The sequence below is a fragment of the Pholcus phalangioides genome, unplaced genomic scaffold (assembly GCF_987345545.1).
Source record: "Pholcus phalangioides strain wild (caught in Gottingen) unplaced genomic scaffold, Ppha-v1.0 ptg000001l_1, whole genome shotgun sequence".
NCBI classification, from domain to species: Eukaryota; Metazoa; Arthropoda; class Arachnida; order Araneae; family Pholcidae; genus Pholcus; species Pholcus phalangioides.
Genome location: NW_028301594.1, coordinates 7,787,176 through 7,807,170, shown reverse-complemented (window position 1 = coordinate 7,807,170; position 19,995 = coordinate 7,787,176). Strand labels below are relative to the sequence as shown.

The following is a 19,995-nucleotide window of genomic DNA, read 5'->3' as shown; positions in this document are numbered from 1 at the left end:
TGAATTTTTGCAACACTCATTTTCATAGTTCGATATTTTTAAACAATGCTGATCAGTAATTTATAAGCTTTCAATAAAAACTCAGTGGTGAAAATTATACAGGGTTATTGCCTTAATGGTCATTACCTGTCGATTGAAATTGATAGAAGCACAGAAGCGTGTTTTCCAATCCGAATAAATTATAAAATGTGATCAATATAAAAAATAAGGGTTTATGTTTCCTAAAAATTCTGGTTTGTTTATTAATGTTGATCTGTTTTTAATAAATCTAGAAGGTGTGGTCACCTCCGTTGACGTCAATAATGGGTGGAGGGACCCGAGATCCTGAAGAGTTCTCCGTTTATTGCTCTCTGTGGAGTGGTTATGGAGGTTTACCTCCTGTGTGTATGACCTGGATGTTAATATTACTTATAATTTTAGATTCAGTGGTTCATGAGTTTAATGACGATCATGTGGAGGAATTATTTTCGTTGTAGAAAATATATTAATGAGTGAAAACTCTATGATGTATAAATCATTGTGTATTGCTTTAATCGCCCCTGTGAAATGATCAATCTAGCATGTAAAATTTAAGCTTGTTCTTGGTTTGTCATTTATAATTTTTTTTTTCTTATCATTGAGGGTAAAGGTTTTGTTTCTCTTTGAAGTTTTAAAATCATGAGTGCGTTCACTGATTTCCAAAAAGCATGGGCGTTGAGATTCCCAGGTTGTGAACTGCCCAAAGCTTGGGAAGATGATGTTAGAGCTAACCTTGACAAGCGTCGACAAAAACTGGCAGCCCTGAGAAAAGAACTCGAAAAAGAGGAATTCTATGTTGAGTATTTGGAGCAACAACTGGCAGATGTCGAGCGGGTCAAGAAAAATTCCTTCCCAAGGAACGAGTACGGTGATCATAAAACTGAAGGGTTGGCAAGAAAAGACGTGAAGGAAAACGGTGAGTCATCAACGAGTCAATTGGGAGAACTTCAAGAAGTTGACGGCAAGCCGTCGCTTGTCCCAGAGCCAAAATCAGCAAAAGGAAATGATGACTGCAACAGTTACGTAACTGTCATCGAAGTTGGTGGTTCGGTATCGAGTAATTCAACGGCAACAGCGGAGCAGTGTGATAATAAAGCAAGCTCGAATAATGTTTCAACTGCCATCAGTAGCTCTCTTGAGGCCAAAGATGTCGAACAGTCCCCTCCATCATCTTTGCAACAAAAGAAAAAACCACCTGCTCCTCCAAAAAAGCCCAGAAAGTCTATACCAATCCAGGCAGTGCCGCCAGTGAAGAAAGCATCAGACTCCTCTCCTGAAGAAGTCAAAGGGTCAAAAACGGAATTGCCTGATGGATCACCATCAGTAAAAGAGGCTGCAGAAAATTCAAATCTAGTCAGTGAATCTGCAGACAATGAAATAGTAAATAACAGTTTAGTGGTAGAAGAAACTGAAGAGAGGAAGTCTGAATCCGAAGAGCAAATTGATTTGATGCCAGAAACATCAGCTGTTGACAAAGAGCCTGAAGATGAACAGCCAAGAAGTATGCAAGAAGAGTGTATTTCATTAGACTCTGCAGAACTTGAAACAGATTCATATGATGGAGAAAATATATATGACACAGTGGCTGATGAAGATACAGAGACCGGTGATGAGACATTGAAGTCCGAAGACAATGGTGACTATGTTGTTTTCTCTGAAATATCCCCTGAACAAGCAACGCCGAATGATACTCCTAACCCATGTCCGCCTAATCGCCAATTCAGCATGCAGAGAAGTGTTGATGATGAAGAAAACCCTGAATATGCTACATACATGAACATTGATTATTTTCTTCGAAATAAACAGGCGCTTCCATCGCAAGGAGAATCTGATGAGGAGGAAGCCTATTTGGCTCAATCATTCTCCAGTGATCATGAGATGGACTACAGTGCAGCAACAGAAAGGACAAACAAATCTAATGACACAACAAACTCTTCAGGAGGTGGTGATGATGTTTTTGAAATGGATTCCGGTAATTTTATTTGGATTTTTTTCAGTATATCTTGGTATTACTTTTTCATAAATTCATATTTTTCATCTTTATAAATGTGCATTCAAAAACCTATTGAAGAGTTAGAGAAATTATCATTTTTTGTTGAGACCATTTAAAAGTGTAACAAATGTTTCGTGCGGTAAAAAATGCCTATGATTATTAGACGTTGACTTACTTTTTAATGTTTATATGATATAATAGAGCTCAATCAAACTGTACCTTGATATCCTACAGAATCTGATCACTGGGACTATCAATGTCTTTCATTATTTTATGGAATTGAGAAAAAAAACTGCTTTTACAAGCGAACTTTGTAATGAACTCAATACACTGTATCTATCCTGTAATACCTCGCCTAACAAAAATGATTCATTCTGGAATCACATTTGTTAGCTGAAATGCGATTTGCCATAGGTTTCCATGGAAAATCACTTAATTAAACGTCCAAAATCTCGAGATAAGTTTTTTTTTAAAACATCAGGAGGGGGGGGCAGCACTATAAAGAAGACAAAAACTGACCAAAGGCTATGTGAACAGCTTCAAAATTAGATAGATGATAATTTAGAGGAAGATGAGGTAACAGAAAATCATTTTATTCTACACTATGTATATAATAAATATGAGCTTTATTCTATCAATATAACTTTGGTCCACTGAAGCTGGTGTTGGCACATCCCAGTCGAGTTCATAGGTGTTGAACGCCATTTGTGTCCCCATCCATTTGTGATTTAGTCAGCACATTTCTGTGTCTGATACATGCTGATGGAAAAAGATAAACTCTTAGGATGTCTAGACTGTTCAGTTTGATGCTAAGTGTCTTGCACTGAAAGAATGCCTGCTCTAAAAACATACTCTCTTTCTCATGCATTTTCTATTAGATGAATCTTTCATTTTGCATGAAATGGTTCAAAAATTTTCAGAAAGAAAAGTGGAGGTACATTTTGAAAAATATACAAACAAGGGCAGAAGTTTAATGGGCTCAAATGTGGCAGTAATGATTGGCACTATAATTCATCTCTCGCAACGCAGCTGTTTTATGTTAGTGTGTTCATCCATATCAACTAAAATGTTCACTAGCTGAATCCACGTTTGTTAGCTGAGGTAAAAAAATCACAGAAAAATCTTAGCTGAAAAATTTGTAAGCTGAGTTATTCATAGTAAGGGACAGGTATAGCAAGGCTGTATCGTGTTAAATGTTGTTTCTCCTTGCATGAAATTCAATTACTCAAAATGTCATCTTCATTTGAATGATTCCCAATATCAAAAGCTATGAAAAGTTGTAGGTGTTATTGAACTCTAATAAAATAATTGTTATTTTTGTGTTATATACCTTGTGTTGTAGGTTTTTGTAAATTACAAAGTTCTTTTTTTTTAGGTGTGTACAGCAGCTCGGTAGAATCCACTTCATTTTTAGTGGGAGCAAGTACTCCTCCTTCTGCCAAGAAAAATGAAAATGTAATCCGAAGCTATGTACAGTATATATTTACTTATTATATATATATATATATATATATGATTGTAATGATCAGATTTCAATGAGTCAAAATTTGGTCCCTTCAGCTGATTTTTGCAAATATTACTTATTTAGGAGCAGCAGTATGATACATACTGAGTATGAACATACAATAATACATAGGCCTATACCAAGTTTTATTATGCTGACAGAGCTCAGGGATCATCCTGAACACCTGGATTTGCACTGTGACTGACTGCCCCCTGTCGACCAGAATATGAGGTCTCCCTATGACTTTCCTCACGTGGGGATATTGATGTTGCTGGACACCAGAAGCTTCAGCATCCATACAACCCAGCATATGACGCTTAACTCCAAAATATTTCGTTATATTTGTAGTGCACACTTTCACATATGAAAATAGTCCACTGTTTCCCATACACCTTGTAAAGTTAACAAGGTATAATTTTTTAAATTATACCATGTATGCAGCTGTTCGTTTTCTAGTTAGCTTATAGCTGATTTATTTATCGATGATTTGGTGTCAGGATGTCTCCTTATACCTTTATGGTGCACTAACGGTCAAGTTTTTAATAAATGTCTCATATGTCTCCTCACTCTATGTGGCACCGACAAATAGTCTTGTGAGGATGAGGAAACTAATAATAGCCTTTTTTTTTTACTGTCTTCTGGGTTTAGAAGTGCTTTTAAGTACAGCAAACTCTATAATCTTGTGCGTCAGTCCAGAACAGGTAACTGTCACTTTAAGGTCAAGTAATCCAGCATTTTTAGGTAGATTTTCTTCAAGTATAGAAGAGGAAATATGGCGCTGAATGTATGTGTGCAGAAGTTTACATTACTTAAATAGGTTTTTCTAACTAACGTCTAGTAATCTGGCACACCCTTATCTGGTAGGTGCCAGTTAGGATTGATTGGCTACTCAGGATTGATTGATAATGAATATCTCAACTTTATATACAACCTAACAATTGTACAACCGTAAGTTTCAAGAACCAAGGAGAGGTGATTTCACCCTATTTTCAGTGGTGTCACTGCTGCAATAGTTCATCGATTAAATCAGGTTTTGAATAGGTTATACGTATAGTAGAGTCACCTTGATAATGCAACTTTTTTTTATGCTCTGTTTATATGTAATATCATGATTCCCAATGACGTGGAAAGTTAGGGAAATGAAAAATGGTTAGGGAAGATGTAAAATATATTTGCCAATTGTCAAGGAAACATGTAAATGTTCGATAAGTCGGGGAAAAGTCCTCTGAAGAGAAAAAACTCAAACAACAAAAGTTTGAAATGTTAAGGTTTTGAGTTGTATTTATTTCTTCTATAGATGTCAGGAAATGATGTCAAGCAGGTTTTGATGGGAACCCCGTGAATATATACATTACAGTGACCAATGATTGAGATTAATTCCTATATTAAATTTCTTTAAAATATCATTAACTTGGTGTTGTAGGAGTTGTGTTTCATTTAAATTTCTAAAGGTTCACTTTTTTTTATTAAAATGCTTGGAAATCACTTCATGGTTTTGGTAATTTTCTTTAAATATTTTGTTTCTAGGATGCTGAAAATTCCAAGAGTGAGACTGAAAGGATAACTATGTATAAATGCATTCTTAGTAGCATTTTGGAGAGTGAAACTGTCTACGTTGAATGTTTGAACATGCTATTGCAGGTAAATTTTCTATCACTCTGAATCAATAAATGCTCATGTATTATATATCTAGCAATGCCTCATGTCATAGGTGAATAATCTATTAGCATCGCAATGTAAAAAAAATTTTACTTTGTTTATCGCCTATGGAAATAACAGCTTACTTAATCTTTGATTGCTATCAATTTCTTGACATTGTTAAAATAGATAGTTTTTTTCATTTCCTTTGCTTTTTTCTGCTATTAGCCAGCTCGTTGGATTAGAAAATTTAATTTGTTAATGGCTTAAAATGAAGATATATCATTCTTTAAAAAATATATATATATATATGATTTATATATATATTTTCTTTTGGCTCATACATTTATTCTGTCGGTATATGTGGTTTAATCTTATTTATGTGCTTGTAAAATGTTTCAAAATTATAAACAAAATTTTTTTTCCAGTATATGAAAGCTCTGAAGTGCACGATAGGTACCCCCAACCAACTGTTGTCATTAGAAGACTTCAATATAATATTTTATAGGATACCAGAGCTACACGGTCTTCACCAGACTTTTCTCCGTGGTCTTGACAAAAATGTAAAGAATTATGATGGGAAGCAAAGTGTTGGAGATGGTTTCAAAGTTCTGGTAAAATTTTTTTTTTATCCACTCAAATGTTCTTTGTAATTTTTCATTTTCAAACTTGATACATTTTCAAAAGATGCTGTATATAATTTTTCAGGAAGGTAATTTGTTTGGTTAAATTTTCCAAGTCATGGGTCAAGGATTTTTTTTAAAGACGTTTTTGCTTTCCTAACACTCTTTGAAGCTGGTTATACTGTGCTCATCAAGAGTATTATATTTTCCCGTTATTTCACTGAATTGTTTAAGAAATTCAAATCTTGTTTTTCATCATATTCTGGTTAGGTTATAATGCTATGATTAACCAAGTCTGTTGATACAACAGCATTAAAAAAATCCTGAGTTTTGATTCTACTTTTTGTGCATTTTCTATTCTATCTTATATGTTGTTAAAGTTTTTTGCTCTTGCATTTTTCGTTTTCAGGCCAGTAAGCTTGGTGTGTATGGTTCATTTCTTCAAAATTATTCAAGAGCTATTGAAACAGTCAGGAAGTGCAGCGTAGATAACTCAATGTTCTCTGGTATCACAAAGGTATGATAAATTATTTGAATGTTACCATCGTATGGATGGTTTCTGGTATAAAAGATGTACTCTTATTAGACGGCTTTTAAAAATATTGTACTTGAACACTTTGTAATTTAAAATTATACTTGACGATTCTGAAAAATTTCTAAAATCTTTGATTCTGCAAAATTACGCAAGTTTTGAAAGTGTGCATATAACTTCTTTATATTGTGGGGAGCAGATTAAATTAGTCAAATGTTTGATGGTCCTTATTTGAGATTATTCATCCTTGATAGGAATATGTAAAAATTAAGTGTTAAAAAAGACATCTTTGTTATGTTGTATGAGTTTTGTAAAAATTTATTGGAATTGCAACAATAACCATTCCGGACATTCACTTGGACTGTGCTCCTTCTCTTTAGATAGTGGTAAAAATCTTTTTCAAATCAGTTGGAATGGAATGATAATTTGATATATGTATTTTGATATCTCAAAACTAATGAGAACCAGGGCGTGTCTGTTCCTTTAATACAAATACAAATACAACGCCACAACAGGCAAATTGCCCAACGACGTGGCTGACTTAAGAACATCATGGATCCCCGAGCCCTTTTTTACCCTACCTACGAGCCCTACCTACTACTGCTACACCACACATGCACCCCGCCCACAACCCCCCGCGGAAGCCCCAATGAATCGGTACATGCGGGAATGTGCGTGTACGTGTAGTGAAACCTGACGAAGTTTTTTTGTTTCTCTGTAATGCTTGTTATGTGTAGTGCTGCCATCTGCCACCAGTTTTTCAAACTATGAGTGAAGTGTTATGATTGAATGCAGACAAAAAATAGTTTGTGTCAGGGCTTTTGTTCATACAAAGACAAAGCAGCATCTATTTATATTTTGATTGTTTTTTTTTTATCAGCTTAAGATTAATACAAAAGAGCTAGGCTATATCGCAAAATTCATTCTGCATAATGTATGCAGAATGAATTTTGCGATATAGCCTAGCTCTTTTGTATTAATCTTAAGCTGATAAAAAAAAAACAAAATCAAAATATAAATAGATGCTGCTTTGTCTTTGTATGAACAAAAGCCCTGACACAAACTATTTTTTGTCTGCATTCAAGTACAGCAAAACCTAAGTTTTGGACAGCTACAGTTCCATTAAAATCCGTCTAAGTTAGGTGTTCAAGATATGGAGGTATAGTATTGTGGATATTCTGTGTTATAGGATTATGATCTGCTGCATTCAAAACTGTCCAGGATATAGAGGGTGTCCAAACTGAGGTTTTTCTGTAATATGTATTGAATTTCTTTATTGCTTAGTTTTCTGGCATATAAATTATTATTTATTTATTATATTTTTTTTCTCAGTAAATTATTTCAACTTGTAAATAAGTCATAAAATTGATAAGGTCATCTCATATTGACAAAAAATAAATATTTTTAAAATTTACACATTGTTCAGTAACTTTCAATGTTTCTGTTACAGTCTATAAAACTGAAAGCATTGCAAGGTCAAGCAACAAATTTGGAAGGTAACAGTCATTATCAAATATACTTGCTTTTTATTAAAAAAATGTCTTTCTGAAATATATCTGTTTCTTTTAATATGTCTCTTTTAATATGTTCTTTCTTAAACAAGGATATAAACCTGATTCACATCAAGTGGCTATTGCTCATTGTTTTTAATAATTAATCTGTTTTTGAGTGGGTTTTTTTTTTTTTTTTTTCTTCTTATTCACAGACCTTCTTCATAAACCAGTTGCACGAGTTCAAAAAAATGCCTTAGTCTTGCATGTAAGTTACCAATTTTTTTTAAAACAAAATTCTTGATTTGAATGGTGTTTTCATTATATGTCTCCATAAACATTTTTTGTATGTGTAGAAAATTTGGTTTCAGGAAAAAATATAACTAATAAATAATAATTAACTAAATAAATTTAAACCCACATTTTTCACAATTACCTGTTTTTGTTCTCCTGAGGGTATCTAAATAACATCAGTATTTTGCAGTACCTGATCACCAAAAATGTTTATTTAGGTGTGAGTATTGTGCTACTTTTTATGCAGCAAACTGTTTATTAAGTGCAAAACCTACAAATGAATTTTAATAATCAATTATAATTTTTTATTCAATAAATACTTATAAGTGCATTTTTTGTTGGTGCTAACAACCATTTAGTAGAGTTGTCAATGACAGCATAATTTCAGTGGTGAAACATGATAATGCTGCATTTGATATAATGGTAATCTCTGTGCAACAATTTTTTCTTGATCTGCATAGTATCTTTATATTGGGATTTCATTGTATATCCAAGAGAAATGTATAAATGAAAGATAAGAATATAAGATAAAAATATCCATTGTTACTTGTCAGAAAATGTAAAAAATTATGTTTGCTGATAAGAATTAGTTAACTAAAAATATTGTTTAGTATGATTTAGCATGATAGACATTCATGGGAAATTATAGATTTGAAAAAAAAATATTTCTTCATTTTAGGATTTGTTGAGGTACACGCCGGAAAATCATCCAGATCAGAAAACTTTGAAAACAGCCTTGAAAATGACCCAGTGTTTTTTAAATGACATCAATGTGTCCGCAACTGAGAGCATGTTTCCTGTAAGTTATATCTATTTTCAGACGCTGAAAAGTACGTTTTGTGTTTCCTTTTATTTTTTTATAATTCTGTTGCTATAATCTTGAATGATTTTCCCTTATCATATTCTTACAGATCACAGATAGAGCACAAAGACATTTAGTGAAAAACAGCTTCATAGTTGAGCTTTCTGAGAACCATAGAAAACTCAGACACCTCTTCCTTTTCAGTGATGTCATTGTGTGTGCCAAATATAAACCATCCACTAGGTGATTTTTTAAATTTCAATGTGAATAATGAAAAATGTGTGTTTTTTTTTCAATTGATAATATTATTAGATATACTGTATTTTAATGTGTATAAGGGAACCCCTTTTTATTGTCAAAAATTGGATTTAAAAAATAGGAGTTTCTTATACACTGATAATATTATAGATATATCTTTTGAAATTTTTTAGCCCAAAAAATTAGCGGGTTGCACTCTTATAAACATTAAAATACCGTAAGTCTTGTAAGCATTTTTTTAATTTTTACTAAAATATATTGATCCTCTGTTCCTTAGACGATACCAAACAGTAAACAGATCCAATACTTTCTGCTACACTGTCTCTTCAACCATATAACAATATTAAACAGATATTCTAGTTTATATTATTTTTAGTCGCAACTTTTAAGATTTGGGTGGAATCATAATGAACAAAACAAAGCTTGCAAAATAACGAAGGCTTTTATACAACATAAATAATTGTTAAGTTAAAACTACATGGTATAGACTGATTTGCACAGCCAATGGAATGTGTCGGCATATCAGTAGCCTTCGTATTTATACAATAATCGAGACATGCACAATAACATAATACATAATTTACATACGGAATATATAGTCTGGACGTCACAGATCACAACACTCCTTCCTCCTTGATCACATTATATCATCGATATCTAGGCATTTTGACTTGATGATATTCTGCCTTGGCCTGGACGAAGCAATCAATGTTTCTACCAGAAGGGTCTGGAACTTGATGTTTCACCGGAGAAACTGGAATCTTCTGTTGAGTTGACACCGACTTATCCAATTGCTGTGGAAGAGAGCTTTCTGCAACTGGAACATTTTCTTGCTCTGCGAACATGCTAGGGGTTGAAGTGCTACTGCTTCAGGAACTTGTTTTCTCATCTGGTCTGTGTGGCATCTTCTTACATTACCAGACTCTGTCATTTCTTGGTAGGAGAGAGGACCTGAAGGTTTCAGGACCATTGCGGAAACCCAGCTCGGACCTTGAGAACAATTCTTGACATAGACTGGATCATCAGTAGAGAATCAACGAAGTGTGGTATTATCCTTCTGAAAGGTCAGTTCCTGCTTTTCCCATTGATCCTTCAGGAAATCTGTATGGAGTCTGTCCAGACACGTACTGAACTTCCAACCCATTAGTAGCTCAGCTGGACTTAACCTTGTAGTTGTAGATGGCGTGATGTGCTGGTGCAGAAAATATTGGGCTATCCTCTTCTGCTATGGTCCATGTACAATTCTTTTCAGAGCATCTTTAGCTGACTGAACAGCACGTTCAGCCTGACCATTTCCTGCTGCTCTACGAGGAGAAACTAAAATGATGCAAATAGCATTAGTGTCAAGGAATAGTTTATATTCTATTGAATTGAAAGGTGGACCATTATCAGACACCACACTGTCAGGAATGTCGTGTGTTGCGAAGACTTCTCGTATGACATCTATCGTAGAGAAAACATTCGTCTATGTCATCAATTTCACCTCCACCCATTTGGAGAAAGAATCGACCAATATGAGGATTGTACGTCCTTGGAATAGTCCTGTGAAATCAATATGCAGTCTTGACCAGGGAACGGTTGTTACCTCCCACGGATGCCAGCATTAGAATTGAAAAAAAAAAAAAACACTAGTCCCACAGATCAGTGAATATGAGAACCAACTGGTCTGCAAGCATCATGACTGGTTCACTAAATGAAATCTGTTCTAAATAATAATTAATTTCTCCCAATAAATTAGCATTTAGAAGAGTGATATATCACAGAGAGAATGCAGAAAGCCATAAAAAATTCACTGTGGATCTGTGATTCTCCGATAGGAGATTCTTCTGTGAGCAATGTATCACCACGAGAAGTTTTTGCGCTACTGGTCCCATGGACCACAATTTTTTCCTCTGTGGTTCGATTCTTTAATCAGTGGTCTTGGGCCTGTGAACCACCAATGATTTCGAACGCTGGATGCACTGGTGTACGCTGAGGATCATTTCTACTTTTTTGGCACTTTGAACAGGTGGACACAAATTTGTGACTCAAGTCCAATCCTGACCACCACACATAAGAGCGGGCTAATGCTTTCATTCGCTCAATTCCAGGATGAGCCATATGCAGTTCTCGTGAAACGAGTGAACAGCCCAACTCGGGTATTATTACTCTGCTGCCCCAAAGTAAGCAATTCTTATGAATTAATGTAAAATCATAGGAATTTAACATTTGTGATCATCGAAGCATTCTGGGAGAAAGAATTTTGGGAGTTGCCCTGGTTCCGTTGTAGAGACCCAATAGAGGTTGGTGGTCAGTTACCAAAAAGTGAATTTCCATCCATATAAAAAATTATAGAATTTTTTAACTGCCAACGTCACAGCTAGTGCCTCTTTGTCAATCTGAGCATAAATTCGTTCAATTGATAAGTGTCCTCAATGAGATCGCAATGAGTGCCCCACGACCATTTATAAGCTGATGGCTCAACACCCCTCCAACTCCGTAGGGAGAAGCAATACACATGAGGATTATTGACAATGACTCATCACACAAAAGGCACAAGCACCTTTGAGGAAGAAATCAAATTTTTCGAACGGTTGAAAGAATCCGAGTGTTTTTTTTCTCCATGCCTATGATGTGTTATTGTCCAACAACCTATGCAAAGGCTCAGCGATGGTTGCTTTATTTTCCAGGAAGCTATGGTAAAAATTCCATATTAAAATTCCAGCAAACCCAGAAAAGCTTGTTAGCTGGAATTGGCACTGCTTGAATCTCTTCAACCTTTGATTTTGCTGGGTGTAACCCTTCCTTATCAACACGATAACCCAGGAATTCTACTTCTTTCACACCGAAGAGACATTTTTCTTTTTTTTCATGCAGTCCGACTTTGTTTAGTTGCTCGAGAACCACTCTTAACCGACATGCCAATTCATTTAGATCCTCCGCCCGAACCAAGACATTATCAAAATAGGGCACAGCCCCTTCCTTGTACATTCACTCCAAAGTGTAATCGGTTCACTTTTAAAGCAACTTTGTCCATGATTATTGTTTGGGCCTCTGCCGACTCTCCATCAATTCGGAGCTGTAAATAGGCGTGAGCGAGGTCAATTTTTGCATAAAAGCCATCTGCCTTTAAGTTTATTAACAAATTATTTATAGCTGGAACCAGATAAGGGTATGCAGCCAGGACCCTGTTGAAGGTGGTTTTGTAATTGCCACAAAGCTTCTCCTTACCAGATGGCTTTGATACGGGTACCACCAGCGTCGCACACCTGGAATTCTTGATAGCCTCTATTACACCCTTTTCAAGAAATTCCTTCAATTCCAGCTCAATTTTGAACTTCATCGCGAGTGGCACATTCCTAGCTTTACACCGGATAGGGAGAAACTTAGGATCTATAGGCAATTTTACCTAGCATAAGCACCCAGACCCTCTCTGGACACTTCAGAAAATTCTTCAAGAACATCGTGGATTGGATCAGAAATCAAATTCACATCAGTTAATGAAATTCCCAATGGTTTGAACCTTGAAAAACCAAGAATGTTGGTGCACTTCAATTTTGCAACCAAGATTTCCAATTTTGGAGAAAAATTTCTGAATGCAACTTGAACTAAACACTTTCCTACAAGACCAACCTTGTTTTTTTGAAAATCAGAAAGTTCAAGAGTTATAGGCAGTATTTTAAACTTTATTGGATTTAGTAATTTTCTTAAGGTACCTAGTGAAATAATAGTCATCTGTGATATCATGTATGATTTATTCCCGTTTTCAATTTCACAGATGATCGGGGATTGAAATGGTCAATCCCCTGAAAATCATACTCAGATATTTTAGGGGTCCTAAAAAGGACCCCTAAAATATCTGAGTATGATTTTCCATTGATTGCGCCAGGTGCAATAAGTGATCGAATTATACGGCTGTTTTAATCCTACACACAGTGATCAACGTAGCACTTTTTTTTTTTTTCATCATCCATGATTTCATTTACTTCCAAGTAGTGACTAAATTGTTTCGCTTACAAATCCCATGAGTCATGAACCAATACATCAAATTCTGAAATTGAACTTTCAAAAATAGACATTTTTTCCTTAACGACGGGAACAAGGACTGGATCCAACATTCAATTGCTAAAATTAAAATTTTCGCCTAAACAAAAAAAAAAGTTTCTAAAAACTTGAATGAACATACCTGATCGTTGGGAATGCCCCTAGCCTGCAAAAAGGCTTCCCACGCAGTTTGAGAACTCATCGCCAGTTTTAAGATTTGAGTGGAATAATGATGAACAAACTTGCAAAATAAGGAAGAATGTAATACAACATAAATAATTGTTAAGTTAAAACTACATGGTATAGACTGATCGGCACGGCCGATGGAATGTTGCAGTAGCAAACATATCAGTAGCTTTCGTATTTATACAATAATCGAGACATGCACGATAACATTATACATGATTTACGTGTGGAATATAGTCTGGACATCACAGATCACAACAACTGTGGTATAAAGATTATTAATATGGACAATTCTCATGCATTTCTTTTACTTTCTCTTCACAGGCAAAAGTTTACATTTGAAGTGAAATGGTTTATTCCATTGACTGAAGTTGTTCTGCCAGATGTAACAGGTAAAATTTATTATTTGATTCACTGAATAACATTAATTTAATTTCAAAAACTTTCAAATATGAAATTTTTGTCAATTAACAGGGTTGGTTGGTTTAAACCATGGTTTACCATGGTTTAAACCAAAAAATTGGTTAATTATTGGTTGTTTGGTTTCTTTCAAAAAATCAAATAAAAGTTGCCTAAATATCATTTTTTCCCTTGAAAAATATCATATTGGTTCATTATTAGCCAAAATGTTTCATTTTTACCACATTTTATATCCTTGGGGTGCATTCTGATGGTATATCTTTAGCAAACTCCTGAATGAGGATAGCATCACACATCTAAATGTAGTGGTGTATTATCTCACAGGGTTTCTTTTTCCCTTTACAAAGAAGCAGCAACAGTAGTGACACCATCATGCTAGGGGCAGGTGGTCCTATAATCCAATAAAGACACCAGCTGTCCTTAAAGGTCAAAGACTAGTGTACTAGTAGTTACATTACCTCACATACATTTTCATTTTCTTTCCCATAAGAAGTATAGCACATCTCCTACTGTATATCTCCCAGTCTTAATATTCAATAGTTGTTTTTTTTATACTTTCACACACACACTGTTAAGCCCAGTTAATCAAGGTTCTACTGTATAGTAGTAACAGATTTATGAAAAATAATCAGCTATATACAGGGTGATTATAATTTGAGTTTTGATTCCAAAACTATACAATGAGTACTGGTCGGAATGACTTGAAAATTTGCATACTTTTTTAGTTTAAGTTTAGTTTTAGTTAAGTTTTTCCTTAGTTAAGTTTAACTTATCCTTAGGATAAGTTTCTTTCGCAAAAGGAAAAAAAAGTGCAAGTGGTGCAAAATGTGCAAGTAGATGATGCTGTACTTGGCCAGCAGTATAATCTATTTTCTGCAACCACATCATTTCGGCACTTCCACAGAATCAGTGTGTGGATAGAACTTCTATCAAGATGCACATTGCAATACCAGCAAAGCAGCTGCTGAAGAAAAATTTTGACAGGATGCACCTTAACCAGTCAAGTGGTTACGACGCTGTTTGCCGTCGCTGCCATACGTAATGGTGTTGCCTACGACGGCATTTGCAGACACACAGACTTTTCTGTCTTTTTCACATAGAAATGACGAAATAATTTGTCATACTTGAGCTGCTATCTCTGTACAGCCATCCTTCTACTTTATTATCTCATCACTAGATGGAGTTGACAATTATATTTCAAGGTCTGAGATTATTATTACTATTATCTTTGTCATGCTTTGCAAAGCTGCATCCCCACCGTTTTTGTTTCAATTTCCAACTCCCTTGCGAAGATGCATCTGTTTTATTACTCATATATCTTTTAACAAAAGTTCAACTACTATGGTTCCACATAAATCCATCAACAGCATTTCTTTTAGTCACAGGACATTATGACCACCCCTCCCCACTTTTGGGGTGTCATATTATGTCTCGACACATTCAGGCTATAAAAAAACATGCTATAAAAAAATATTTTAATATTTCAAACTTCCAAGAAAAGGGAAAAAGCGTGCACATCTTCAAAAAAAAGTGGGCACTGCGGGTAACGCTCGGAGAAATTAATTGGACAGTTGACTGGTTAACCCTTGCAACTTTTGGCTGTGGGGGTACCTCAAAATGTTATAAACAGTGGTCAGATTGCAAACTTTGGTGAATTGCAATCTCCAGCACATTCCCTATATGTTAGAAGTTGCTCAGGAATATTAACGGGGGGGGGGGGAGCGTTTGGTTTAATAAAGCTGAATTGCAAGCACATCCACATTATGACCATGGCATACTCCGATTCTGTTGTTGAACAAGCACATGCTTTCAACCTCATAGCCAGAACACGCAGTGGACAACATATTTAACATTTCTTAAGTAAGTTGTAGTTATTTGTTCAATTACTTCGTGTTTTGTGATGTTTCCATGAATTATGAAATCGTGAAATGCTATAATTAAGGTATCATTCTGCCATGACTGGCTATCGTTTCCATTCTGCGAGCAAATTTCCCATATGCATGATGTCATTAATTTTACATTTTTAAGTATTTTTTCCCCTTTATCAAATAAAGTTGAATTTTTTTCAGGAATATTCATGTCAATTTTCAAGTCATTCTGACAATCGTTCTTTTTTTACAGTGTTTTGAAATCAGAACCTTAGTTATAATCACCCTGTATATCGTAAATCATTGCTAATTAATCTGCATTATTTATGCTTCATTAAATACATTATATTCACCTAATTTTTATTACTTTTTACAAAATAGCTTCCTAATTAAGTATACTAAAAGTAACTGGAGAAAAACCTTTATATATTATATGATTAATAATAACATTAAAAGAATTTTCAAACACACAGTAATCCATTGAGTTAAACAAAAAATAATTAAATTGCAAAAGTTGGTTTTTGTTAAAATGTAATAAATATTTATTGATTAATTAGCATGGGAATAGTGTTAATTACATTAATAAACATTTTATTTTAGTTAATTATTGGAAGTTTGAATGATTTTTCAGAAATTTCATTGCTTTTAATGTTAATACTATTTAAAATAAAAAAACCGGTTTAAACCAAAAAAACCTGGTTTAAACCAAAAAAACCTGGTTTTTTTACCAACCCTGATCAAAACTGACTCTTTCTAACAATATTTCAGGAATTATTTTTTTTATAATTCCTAACTGGCATTTAGTTTGCTATATTTTCAAGAATTATAAATGCTGTGGAGAGAAAGTGAGATCATGAAGCATAATATGTGGCGCTCATCTTTTGCACTATTATTTTTTAATTCAATTGAAACAAAACATTCTGAGGAAGGATATAGTGAATTTAATTATTGTTATTACTAATGATTTATAATTTTTATGGTTTTCTCATCATTGATGATTTTAACAATACACATTGTTAACAGGTAAAATGAGTTTGCTTAACAAAAAACTTATCTGCTATTATATACCATAAAATATTTTAAATTTACTCGAGTCTAATGGTAAACCCCACCCACCCAGAAATTGAATATGTTTGTAGTTAGTCTACGCATTCGAATTGATAAGAATTCTAAGAAAAAATATTCATTTCCACAACTCAGAAATGTGGTGGTTGTTACATTAGTGTAAATATGATTTGTTTTGGGTTGGAGAATGACTTTCTTGTCTTATACCAGATTTGTTTCAACATTTCCAAATGAAAGCTTTTTTGTAATTCCCATTAATTCAATTAGAATTTATTCTATTTTACAGCAGACAATGAGCTAGTGAAAGAAAATTCTCCATTTGATATTTTATCTCTGAAGTCAAGAGCTAGCAACGTCAGAGACCAGATATTGAAAGAAGAAAAGTCTTCACAGGTAAGAAATTACCATGCAAAGTGTTTTTGAAATTTTTTTTGTTACACTTGCTGATTTGAGGTTTTAGTTTTAATATAAAATGTTTCCACTTATTTCTTATTACCATATTTTCCTTTTATCATGTGTGAATTATATTTTATTTTAGAAAAACCGGGTATCTGGAAGAAACATTGATAAGCATAAGAAAAAGCTTGCTGAATTGGTTAGTAAAGCTATTCCAATTTTTAGAAAAAGTCAATGCTTATGCTCTCTGAAAATAGCCTGTTTTTAAATTAAATTTTTCTACCATATCTCTTATGTGTTCCCCCCCCCCCCTTTTTTTTTCTTCATTCTTTTTATAGGAAGCCCAGTTAGTATTGGCTTCCCCAAATTTAGTGTTTAGAATCGGGCAAAAGACTGGAAAGACCTACACATTTTTCTTGTCTTCAGAATTTGAAAGATCGCAGTGGATTGAAGCCATCAGTATATTACAGGCATCAGGTTTGAAAATATTGATATTCAAAGTTAAGCTAGATTGAGTACATTGTGAAACTAAAATGCTTTTACATTGATCAGTCTATTTATAGTGGTGCTGATCCATCTTTCTCTTTCAGCACCAACATCTGTGCTGCCCATAAGTCCATATGAACTTCAGGCATGGTTAACTTCCTGTCGAAAGGTTTGTTGAAACTTTCTAGTCCTAAATATGTAAATATTTTAACATCTTGCGTTTAATTTCTCAGATAAAATTTTGCTTTCAAAAAAATAGCATTGTATAGTTCGCTGTAGTGTAAAATCTGTGTGAGAAAATGTTTCATTCTTCAATAATGAAATCTTTAGGAAGGAGGTGGTTTGTCTTGTTTTTGTTTAAAATTTTTTTAATTTTTTACTGTCATCTCTCTTCTCTATACAACCATCTATTAATCTTTGAAAAAATATTTTTTACAAATTAATTTCCTATCATTTAATTTCTATTCCAACCTCTGGGGAAAAAAGTGGCAGATCTGCACCAACTGATTCCAATATTTATTAAACATATAATCTGCATATTAAGAAATATACATCATATTATTTAAGAATCACATTTTTACGCAGGAAAATATGGTATTGGATTCAGAATTTGAATCCTGAATAATGTATGATACAGTAGAACCTCCCACAATAGACACTCCTTGTTAGCAGACACCTCCATTAACGGTTGACAAATACTACTTTTGAATATCGTCCACAGGCTTCAATGTATTTTACTGCTTATTTATAGACCCTTTTCCCCCATTAACTTTTTTCTAAAAATTGCATTCTGATATTTCATTTAACAATAGTTGTCATATGAAACTTTTTGCTGATACAAAAGTTGTAAAATAAATAAAACAACTTGGTTGCCATCTGTTAGTTGAAACTCATTAATTTTTCATACCGGTGAATTTAAAAACTCCAACCCCATCAAATGTACCTTTTGTTCCATCTTTCTATCTATTACTGTTTCGAAATTGTCATTTCAAAGTTTTATTTCTGAAAAATCCTGTATATTAGGCATGCACCAATTCGTTAGAAATTTCTTGGAGGAATGTTTACCAGCTGCATGTGCAATTAGTATTTAATTTTGATCATGAAGGCAATTTTCACTTGCAAATGAATCATACTAATATCTCATGCAAATTGTTAAATCGTTGGCGATCAAGTCATGATATCAAAACCTCTTTCAATTGATATGACATGTTTAGTCCACTACCAGAGGTTCTCAAGATGTGTTCTGCCATCCTTTGTCTGAGGCGCCACTGAATGGTGATGCTGACAAAGGTTTTTTGAAGCGATGCTTTGTTACACAACTCTGGGGAGCCGTGGATTAAGGAAAGGGATGTCGTAGGTGAAAAAAGTTTGAGAATCCCTAATGTACTACCAGACCTGCCAACTCTTCCGATTTAGGTGGGAGACTCCGGATTTTTTATCCTTCCTCCCGCTTTCCGGATTTGTTAAAATTTCTCCGGATTTTGGCAGAAAATTAGATTTTACGCAAACTTTCACGTTGTCGTGGCGTAAATGGTTGCCGTTAGGGAAAACACCCATAGAGGATAGCCGTAGTCATTTCCATCACACACACACACAAGCAGCGGTAAAAAAGTCTCTGTGACCGCATTTAAGCAACTGGCAAAGACGTGACTTTGTTTTCGTAGCGCTTATCTGCAATCATTTATCAGGGGCATGACCTTGGTTGCCAAAATTCCTGTGTAATCGTTATTGTATTCCATTAACAGCTGTGCGGTAAGCACGTTTTTTCGTCCGCAGCTTTGTAATTTGAATTTTTTTTAATTGTTTCTTGCGATTAAACATCTTCAGAAAGAAGATATAAAACTTTAAGCTATATACAGCTAAATATAAAGCTTTTAAAAATTCATATACCCAAGATTATCAATCACTGATAGCATCCACGGAAGGAAACACTCTTCTCAGGGGCAATGCAGAACCTGCCTTGGGGGGGGGGGAAAGAATGTAACTTTTTCGTAATTTATTTTTTAAAAAAAAATTCGGATTTTTTTATTAACTTTTTTTTTGATCAAGTCTATGGGGGGGGGGGGGTACCCCCCCTCGGGAGAATCTCCGGATTTCTGGATTTTAAAAGTTAGCACGTCTGTACTACTTATAATATATAACCAAGTGGGGTTATTTTTACTTGAAATTTGCCTTAGTATTACAATTTATTTATGTGTAGTTCTATAACTTTATAGTTATCTGTCTATAACTTTTTGTTTTTTCCCCTAGCATTTTGGCACAAACCTTGGCACTTTCCTGCTTCGATCAGGTAGTAGTTATTTTTTTCTTATGAGTATAAGAAATACTTAATCTTTACAATCAATTTAATCTTCCCACAGTTATCTTATTTTGTAATCAAAGTGCTAGTTCAGCATTCA

At 34.2% G+C, this 19,995-nt stretch overlaps 1 protein-coding gene across 1 annotated transcript in view; it reads left to right on the top strand.

Moving 5' to 3' along the window:
* Positions 1 to 358: 358 nt before the first annotated feature.
* The window catches only part of RhoGAP1A (Rho GTPase activating protein at 1A), a 36,528-nt gene continuing 16,891 nt past the window's right edge, over positions 359 to 19,995 (top strand). Inside the window, exons 1-15 of the mRNA XM_089248026.1 lie at positions 359 to 1,990; positions 3,387 to 3,466; positions 5,043 to 5,156; positions 5,582 to 5,767; positions 6,186 to 6,293; positions 7,759 to 7,804; positions 8,014 to 8,066; positions 8,772 to 8,891; positions 9,004 to 9,137; positions 13,686 to 13,753; positions 17,001 to 17,107; positions 17,253 to 17,309; positions 17,449 to 17,587; positions 17,701 to 17,765; positions 19,847 to 19,886. Coding sequence (XP_089104152.1) covers positions 658 to 1,990; positions 3,387 to 3,466; positions 5,043 to 5,156; positions 5,582 to 5,767; positions 6,186 to 6,293; positions 7,759 to 7,804; positions 8,014 to 8,066; positions 8,772 to 8,891; positions 9,004 to 9,137; positions 13,686 to 13,753; positions 17,001 to 17,107; positions 17,253 to 17,309; positions 17,449 to 17,587; positions 17,701 to 17,765; positions 19,847 to 19,886 — 2,650 coding nt within the window. The 5' untranslated portion in view covers positions 359 to 657. The remainder of the gene's footprint in view (positions 1,991 to 3,386; positions 3,467 to 5,042; positions 5,157 to 5,581; positions 5,768 to 6,185; positions 6,294 to 7,758; positions 7,805 to 8,013; positions 8,067 to 8,771; positions 8,892 to 9,003; positions 9,138 to 13,685; positions 13,754 to 17,000; positions 17,108 to 17,252; positions 17,310 to 17,448; positions 17,588 to 17,700; positions 17,766 to 19,846; positions 19,887 to 19,995) is intronic.